We start from the raw sequence: 9985 nt of genomic DNA on the forward strand, positions 1-9985 counted from the left end.
GCCAACATTGATCCTCTACAATATCTAACTATGGCAAGCGTGTGTATGGGTATTTTTCGTTCAAAGTACCTTCAAGAAAAAACCATTGGTATCATTAAGGAAGAAAATAAGGAAACGTTCTCGAAACAATCTATTGCATGGCTTATCTCCTTTAACAACCCCAGCATACAGCACGCGTTAAACAGTGGTGAAGTAACAATCTGCGGATCAAAGGTCGACGGTTATGACGCAACAACAAAGACAGTCTGTCAGTGTCATGGTTGTATCTGGCATGGTTGTAAAACTTGTTACAAAGAACATACCATCAACAACGTTAACCACGAAACCATGGAAGACTTATACGAAAAAACAATTAGAAGAACACAACTACTGAAAGAAGCAGGTTACAACGTTCTAGAGATGTGGGAATGTAATTGGATCAAAGACAAACAGTACAAACAATTGATCACCAAAACAACATCATAGAGAAACTCAAATTCCGAGATGCATTCTTCGGTGGCAGAACAAACGCATCCAAATTAGAAGTTGTCGACAAGAAAATGAAATACATCGATGTTTGTAGTTTGTATCCAACGGTTCTCTACTCTCATCCATTTCCAACAGGCCACTCCACAACAGTAACAAACATAGACCCTAAACTCTACCCACTAAAGAAATATTTCAGTTATGTAAAATGTAAAGTTCTTCCACCCAAACAACTCTTATCATCCAGTCCTACCAGTTGAAGACAACAACATAAACAAACTGATGTTCTCCCTATGTAATCAATGCATGATAGACCAAACTCAAGAGTGTAAGCACACCAATGAAGAAAGAATGATAACTGGAACTTGGACAACAATCGAACTAAACAAAGCAATTGAAAAAGGTTACAAACTGATCGTGATTTATGAAGTGCAACACTTCCATCAGAAATCAAATGAACTCTTTAAAGGTTACATACGAGACTTTATGAAAATCAAACCAGAAACATCACCATGGCAAAGCGATTACAACACTGTGGACGAGTATATAAAAGACATTAAGGAAATGTTGTACATCGAATTAGAACCTGAGAACATAAAACTCTAGCCAAGTTGTGTTTAAACACTCTATGGGGAAAATTCGGACAAAGACAAAACCTCACACAAACAGAATACGTCACAGATGTTCAATGATGGTACAATCTGCTTTTGGATGATAAAATTGATATCACAGAATGTTTGTTTATATCAGATGACATGGTTCAAGTGCACTACAAATACAAAGACCTTTATGTCGAGAATTCTAACTCTACCAACATCCACATTGCAACTTACACAACAGCGCATGCACGACTAAGACTATACAACATGCTAGATCAACTAGGTCAAGAAGTGGTTTACTATGATACAGACTCCATTGTCTACATTATCAATAACAACGAAGTAAAAACAGGATGTAACCTTGGTGAATGGACTGACAAACTAGGTAGGAACAATTACATCACAGAATGGTACTCAACAGGTCCGAAGAGCTACTACTACAAGACCAACAATAATAAGACAGTTATAAAAATCAAAGGTTTTACGCTGAACCACGAAAACTCCGTAAGACTAAACGAAGATAGCATGAGAAACATCGTCGACAAACAACAAGAGAAAGTAACCCTTAGATACAACCAAATAACAAGAGATAAGAAAACAAAGGAGTTAGTCAACAAACCAATGGAAAAAGAATTAAAGATGGATTACAACAAACGAGTTACATTAACAGAAATGAACGACATAATCGACACAGTACCATATGGATATTAATTAATGCAAAGAAATCAAACCATATGTTTACCTACATAACTAATCACTATCATTCATTATAATTACATTTCATATCATCAACAAAATCCATTATAAAGAAATGACTTAAAATCACAAGCTAGGTGTGTGTGTGTGTGTGTGTGTGTGTGTGTGTGTGTGTGTGTGTGTGTGTGTGTGTGTGTGTGTGTGTGTGTGTGTGTGTGTGTGTGTGTGTGTGTGTGATGTGTAGCACTTTTATAGATCGTATTTATAAAAGAACATATGTCCTGTAAAATGTTGAAAGATTTAGGAAATCCATTTTGTGTCCTCTTTGAATCAAAAATGAAATTAAAAATCATTTTTATTCTTATAATAAAGGAACTTAAAATGAATGATAAAACTCTGAGGAAACTTAAGAAAGACAACCTGGTTGCATTGGTACAGAGTAAACAAAATGCCATTGATAAACTCCTAATGACTATACCCAATGACACACTAGTTAAGCTTTATGATAATGAAGAAAAAAGACATGATTTAACGAAAACACATAGAACTAAGAACATTAAATGGAAGAAAGTGTCAACATACCCTAACCTTTCAGAAGACTTTATAAGAGAATTTGAGAACGAATTAGATTGGTCAGAAATGTCATACAATCAAAAGTTCACTGAACCCTTTATAAGAGAATTCAATCATAAAGTCAATTGGCACGGTATTGGATGTTCACAAAAAACTAAGGCGATTTCATCGGAGAATTTAAAGATAAAGAATTCAATTGGTTACATTTCATTGTTTATCAAAAAGTGTCAGAAGATTTCATTAGAGAGTTTGCATATAAATATGTTACTGAGCTGTTGGCGAATATTCTAGTGTGCAGAAAAAACTTTCCAGAACAGTTTTTAAGAGACTTGAGTAGCAAGTATGATAACGAATTGTGGCGTGTGGTTTGTCAAAATCAAAAGTTAAGTGGACAATTCATTAGAGACTTTAAAGATAAAGTTGACTAGATAGCTGTTAGCTATAAACAAGAGCTTTCAGATGAATTCATTATAGAGTTTGCAGATAAAGTTTATTGGTATGCTTTAATAAGTAAGAACAAGGTATCGAGTGTTGTAATCGAGCGACTCACAGTATGTATAAAAACGTTGGAAAAAATAGAAAACCTTGTAGTGTATGTTTGTTCATTAATCGCTGTTCTAATAAAGCAGAAACAGTTTGCAATCATTTTTTCTGTGAATCATGTTTAGAAGCCTGGTTACAAAATAACAAGACTTATCCATTGTGTAGACGCATTTTAAGATACGGATTTTACACACAAGAACCTGAAGAGAATGAAATTATTGTTAACAGGATTCTTTTTGATACTGATGATGAATTTGATTTTGATAATCCCACTATTTCTGATGATGAATATAATACTAATGAAGAAGAACCAGTTTCTCCTTGAACATCAAAAAATAAAATTTTTATATAATAAATAGGATCATGGAATCCATTATCATTAAACTCAATGAAATAGGTAAACCAAATATCCCATTCAAGAACCTAAATGAACTTCCACTAAACGAAACACTATTAATAAAAAGACTGAACTACTCCAAAATAAAGTAGGTACTAAGGTTTTTGTTTATATAGACGACTACAAGGTTATTCTACCTGATCTCTACATTGAAGCATTTGATAAAAAACCAGAAAAATAATTAACGTTGGTGAAGAACGATTATATCTTGTGTATGAAGGTAAAATCAATTTGAGTGACAGCAGAAATTTTCACAAGATTGAATTTACAGGAAAATCAAACGAAAAACAATCAGTACCAGAAGTTAGTGATAGCGAGTAACTGCTTTTTTAGTTTTAAATTTGTATATGTTTTTATGGTATTAACCATGAAAGCTAAGTACTTGTTGTAGTAGGCCAATTTTTTGTTTAAGTTCTAATGTTTCTACTTCTGCCTTATGTTTTAGTTTTTTCATCTCAGCTTCATTAATTGTTTTGTTATCTTGCTTTCTAGTTCATAGTTGCCTGTCTTTCTTATTGATGGTAATACTTCGCCTGTCACCCATCTTTTAAACTCTTTAGCTTTTTGTTGTTTTGATGAAAAGATTAAAGAGTATAAACCCGATCCAGTAATAAATATCATTTGTTTTTCATTAAAGGTTAGACCTCCATTTCTCTTGGTCTCAATTGTGCTTGTGTTTTTTTATCTTCTTCGTCAATATGTAATCTTATTGTTTCATCTGTGTTTCTATATTCGAGTATTTTCGCTATGTCTTTACCTTTAAACCATATCTTAACATCGTTATTCTCAACAGTAGTAATAAAGCATACTTTTTTTGATTATTGAAGGTAAAACCTCACTCGTTACCCATCATTTAAACTGTTTAACTGATGGTAGTTTAGATTTGAAAGCAACCAAATATAGACCTGATTCATTGATAAATATAGTATGTCGTTGTATGTTTGAAAGGGACCCCTGTTTCAGGGCATCTTGTTTGTCATATTTAGAAGATGTGCCCTGTTTTTCTCTTACAAGATCTTCATATCTAATTTTATCTTCATCGTCTACATGTGTCTCGATTGCATGTTTCAAGTTCTCATATCCAAGTATCGTTGCAACATCCTTACCTTTAAACCATATAAGAAGGGAGGGGTGATTTATCCCTCCTTTTTGATTGTATATTAGAAGAGAGGGGCAAATCGCTCCTCCGTTAGTTTTTCATATGTTTTATAATAAATGTGTTACGATTTTTGTTCAAGATTTTCTTTGTTACAGTCTGTGATGCAAACCAGACTATGTGTTATCAATAAACTCCACGCCTATCTGAAAGACAATGCCACAAACTTCGATGAGGTTGATGCAGCTACATTACGCCATTCTTTATCGATTTTCAAGAATTCTATAATTTAAATATCAATGGACAAATGGATTCTGACACACTAAAACTACTTGATTCGCCAAGATGTGGTGTTGAAGATCAGCTTGAGTTTAATGTACATAACGAAAAATGGTTGAAGAACACGCTGAAATGGCATTATTATTTAGCAATTGGAGAAGTATTAAAATTGACTCAGGAAGCATTTGATTTGTGAGCGCAATATATGAATCTTGTCTTTTACCATGATAAAAACAATCCAGACATTCTAATATCTAACAAGCAAGGTCAACATATGTTTCAGAAGAAGAGAGAATACTGCAACAGCATATTTAATGGAAGAGGTGGTTCACTCGCCTGTGCTTATTTTCCTAATTCTCAAAACAGCCTTATTGAAATTCATATGGATGCTGATGAATTATGGGACTTGAAAAACGATGGTAACAGTTCAAATGGTCAAATTAGTTTATTTAAGGTATTAGTTCACGAAATTGGTCATGCACTTGGAATTCAACATTCAAATAACCCTCAAGATGCAATGTATGCCTTTTATAATGATAGAAGTAGCGGTTTGGATCTTGATGATATATTAGCAATTCAAAATCTATATGGAACTAAAAATAAATTACCTCAACCAAACCCAGTACCAAGCCCACTGCCTGAATATCCACAGCTATCTAAACCACCTGTCCAACAACCAAACTTATGTGATTTAAAGAATGTTAACACTTTTTTAATTTTTAAAGAGATGATGTATATATTTCATAAAGAGTGGGTTTGGATAAAACAAATTAGCGAAACAAACTTCAATAATCCTCAAAATATTCGCAAATGCTTAACATTTTTACCTGGTAACTTTGAAAAGATTACCGCTATTTATCAATGTCCATCTGGCGAAGTTGTTCTTTTTATAAACAACATGGTGTACATGATAACGTTTCCAGACTTAAGTCTTGTTAGTGGTTATCTGAAAACCTTGCCTGATATAGGAATTCAAACAAATACAAAAATATGAAACTTCCTGGCAGATTAAAACTGCGTGCCCGACCGAGACTCGAACTTGGGACCTTTGCCTTTCGTGGCAAGTGCTCTACCAACTGAGCTACCAAAGCACGACTCATGCCCGGTACTCACAGCTTTACTTCTGCCAGTACCTCATCTCCTACCTTACAAACTTTACAGAAGCTCTCCTGCGAACCTTGCAGAAAGCTGTGAGTACCGGGCGTGAGTCGTGCTTCGGTAGCTCAGTTGGTAGAGCACTTGCCCGCGAAAGGCAAAGGTCCCGAGTTCGAGTCTCTGTCGGGCACACAGTTTTAATCTGCCAGGAAGTTCCATATCAGCGCACACTCCGCTGCAGAGTGAAAATCTCATTCTGGAATACAAAAATAAATGCGATTGTAAATACGAACACAGGAAGAACTTTTGTTTTCTATGATGTTTACTACCTTGAACTGAATGAATGTAGCTATACGGTTAAACGATATGGTTTTCTTAGAGACTTCCCAGGCATACCTGCAAATATTGATTCTGTATTTAGGTATGTTGATGGGGTATTGTATTTCTTTAAAGATGGCAAAGTATTCCTTTTTAATAAGTTTACAAACACATTGGTTAAAGTTGAAAAATACAATTTCTCAACATTCGGAATAGAATGCAAAAAACAACCTGAAACAGTAGCACAAGTAGTTAGCAATTTTAAAACTGTTGTCTCTCAGCTTGAATCTTTAGTCTAATGCTTCTTTTGTTGTTATATGTTAGACCAATTGAAAGATGAGTGCTTTATGGTTACATAACCATCATTCTTGCAAGAACCTGGTTCACACTAATTAATTATGGAACAAGAAACGATAATCAGAAAAGTTTCAAGATTGTGTTACGTTTACATTATGTTTATGTTTCTTCACGTTGCGTTTACGTTTTATTGTTTTGTATAATAAATGGTTAGTACAATGAAGAATCCTTATGATTTAAATTATGCACGGGAAGCAATTAAAGTGAGACAGTATTTAAGGGATAGGTCTAGAGGATTTACAAACAAGAGAGTTGATGAATATGACAAATACAAAAAACAAGAACAACCTATGATTGACGCAACTGGTAACCTTGGTGAACGACTTGAAAGCAAACTAGATAAAGCTCTTTAAAATAAAAGTAAAGACCTTATTCCATTTAGATTTAATATAAGTGAAGATTTGGGAGCCAACAGAACATTAAAAGAATCGGAAGTAGATAATGTGCTTCATGATTATGATGAAGAAACTAAGAAAAGACAAATGAAATACATAGCAAGTCAAATGGCTTATGATTATCAAGACGACGAATCACGAGGACTAGCAACTCCAAAACAAAAACTGACATTTATAGGAACACGTTTACTGCGGTACCTGAACAACTGCAATGACGGAATTTTCGGTTTAAAATCAATTGGTGCCGAAAAATATGTTGGTGATGAACCTGTAAAATTTGACACGTTAACTATTGGAGGAAGACACCACGATTATTTAACTGTACAAAGAAAAGAATATCAAGCCACTGATGGGTTAATGAATCTTCTTACCCAAAAGTATATTACTTTGGATGATCTTGACGATAAATTTGATGAAGATGATTTACAAAATTATGCAGAAATCTTACTTGAATCAAACGCATTTTTTTTGTTGTAATAGGAAGGCCAGATCGAGTAGAGGAGCAAAATACAAATCAATAATTAAACACATTCTAGGAAAGCACTGTAGAAACGATAGTAGCTCAGAATCATGTTTTGAAGCTAGTACACCAAGATCAAAAAGAGGCGAAGGTTTTGTAAAAGAATATAATGAGCTACCAATTGAATACATTTGGATGAACGATGTTAGAGACTTAATTGATCATCTGGCTGTTATTGATGGCGAAGAGAAAGCAGGAAACAATTTTCGAAATGAGAAAGTTGCAATAATGAAAATGTTAACGTCGAAGTTTAACGATTTTGTGATTAATAGCCCTAAAGGTACGTCATACGTAATAAAATTCTTAAACATGTTACCACAATCATTCTGGGAAAATAAGAAATATGGCAAAGGAATAGTTAATTGGGCTTTGAATAATCTTAAAATGCCTGAGCTTCACATTCCTGGTTATAACTACTGTGGTCCGATTACAAAGCTGGAAGAACGATTAAACAGAGGAGATGAAGGAATTAATTGGTTATATGAAGCTTGTAAAGAACACGATATAGCTTATCACGAGAATAAAGATTTAAGTAAGAGACATGAGGCAGATAAAGTCCTACAAGATAAAGCGTTGGCTAATGTTTTTTTGTAAAGATTCTGATTGGGATGAATAGTTAGCATCGGCTGGTATCGCTAGTATTATGTACACAAAAAGGAAAATGGCTTGGGGTTTATAAATAATTGTTTGTTAAGTTTCGTTTACGATATTTTTATGGGTGAATCCATAAAAGCTGGTTATAATTAGAGGCGCTACAATGTTTCGCTGTGTAATCGGTAGGAGGAAACGATTTCTGTAGGCCTTGGCGTGTTTCTGCCGATATGTATGATGCAACCAACTAAGTGACCTTGTTAGCCTCACTATCTCTTACAGCTGCGCGGCGCTGATTCATACACTGAAACGGGAAGCTGAGACGTACTAGCTGCGAGCTTCCATTAACAGGTGGTACTCATGTTTGTTCCGTTTAGTTACTAGGGGATCGTGTTTCACTTTAAACTCAAATTAGGTATTTTTAAATGTTGTTTTCGTTATTCATACTAACATTTACAAGTGATTTAGATTTAGCCTCTTCAAATGAAATACAATAATGTGAAGGAAATTATATATTTACGTCCAGAATAAGCTGATGAAAGTGGCGCTTTTAGAATGTACTTTATCACTAGAATACCAACTATATATACCAACTGCAAGGGACTACTTGTGCTCCCGGTTGCCCCAGGCCGGGAGTTCAACTGGCCACTCAAGCAATGGGATTCATCGATCATCAAGTCACTGCTGCTGAAGAAGATCTGCCTCCTCAATTAAAGATGACAGGTGACAGACGTGGAAGGGCAGCTACCATCAAGTCGATGGGAGACTACCTGGCAATGGAACTTGGACTACAAGAAGACATCGAAAAAACCCCAGAGGGTAAAGATGAGATAAAGAGAAGTTGGAATAATTCCCTCCAGGGTTTCCTTCAGATGGCGCCGAAGGTTTTGCACTTCTTGATAATGATTTTTTTATTTTTGTATTCAGATTTCATTAACGATCTTGATAAATATTTTTTTCGTTATATGTTAGAACTGTCGTTTTACCAGGTCTTAATTGTTCATTGTCTTCATGTAATATTATTGCTTGTTCATGGTCGTTACATTTACTCAGCTTCATTTCATCAGATTCATTGATAAATATAGTATGTGGATGTTGGTTTGAAGAAGGGGGCCTGTTTCGGGGCCCCCTATATCTTAACATCATTATTCTCAACAACAGTAATAAAGCTAACGTTTTAATTCATTCATTGGTTTAAAATTCTAGAATATAAATATGGTTCTTTTTTCGTTGTATGTCAGCCTTAATTGTGTGTGTATGTTGGTGGAGCTTAATTCATTCATTGGTTTAAAATTAGAGAATATAAGCCAGACTCATTGATAAAGATAACGTGAGGTTGAATATTAGAAGAGTCTACAGTATAGACTCTTTAGTTGTTTATATGTTCTTTGATATTCATTGATGTGTTGTATTTACTTACGATTTGATTGATTCATTTCGATTTAGCTTTGTTATGTGCTTATTCTTTTTAACCATGTCTCATAAGATTGCACACACATTTGAACATTTTTTTTTCAGAATAAGAACTTTTGCCCTTAGAATACTGAGAGAAGACTGTCGCCCAACTTGTACAAATTTGTTGCATACAACACGTCATATCCGCCTCGCACCACAGGAAGGACCTGTCTGATTGATCCTCGAAGAGTGCCAACTAAACTTGTTCCTTTTTGTTTCAGCTCATCCGCCATTTTCACGGAAAAGCAGAAGTTGTCAGTCGTGATGTCATGACTACAGTTGAGAAATGGCTGTGTCACCTTCTTAATAACATGGTGACCAAACCCTAGCTGCAATCACGAGTGTCATGTCTGCTTCAGTAAGGTGAATCCGCTCAGAAAGTAGCGCTTGTCAACATCACACAAATGCCTGTATTTTATCCTGTACGTATCAAGTTTACTGCATTTGCTAGCATACAGTTACTTGTCGACAGTCATGTTCTCGCCTGGCTTGGAGCAGACTGTGTAACTGTTAGTAAATACACTGAAGCGCCAAAGAACCTGGTAATAGGTATGCGTATTCAAATACAGGGGTATGTAAACAGGCAGAATACGGCGCTGGGGTCGC

At 34.9% G+C, this 9985-nt stretch overlaps 1 protein-coding gene across 1 annotated transcript in view; it reads left to right on the top strand.

The window, feature by feature from the left end:
* LOC124747567 (matrix metalloproteinase-27-like) overlaps positions 1-6189 on the top strand; it is a gene marked incomplete at its 3' end in the record, with an annotated part of 50914 nt that extends 44725 nt beyond the window's left edge. The window contains exons 2-4 of the mRNA XM_047248952.1: positions 4616-4733; positions 5097-5144; positions 6142-6189. Coding sequence (XP_047104908.1) covers positions 4616-4733; positions 5097-5144; positions 6142-6189 — 214 coding nt within the window. The remainder of the gene's footprint in view (positions 1-4615; positions 4734-5096; positions 5145-6141) is intronic.
* Between the last annotated feature and the right edge of the window lie 3796 nt (positions 6190-9985).

The sequence above is a fragment of the Schistocerca piceifrons genome, chromosome 1 (assembly GCF_021461385.2).
Source record: "Schistocerca piceifrons isolate TAMUIC-IGC-003096 chromosome 1, iqSchPice1.1, whole genome shotgun sequence".
Lineage (NCBI taxonomy): Eukaryota > Metazoa > Arthropoda > Insecta > Orthoptera > Acrididae > Schistocerca > Schistocerca piceifrons.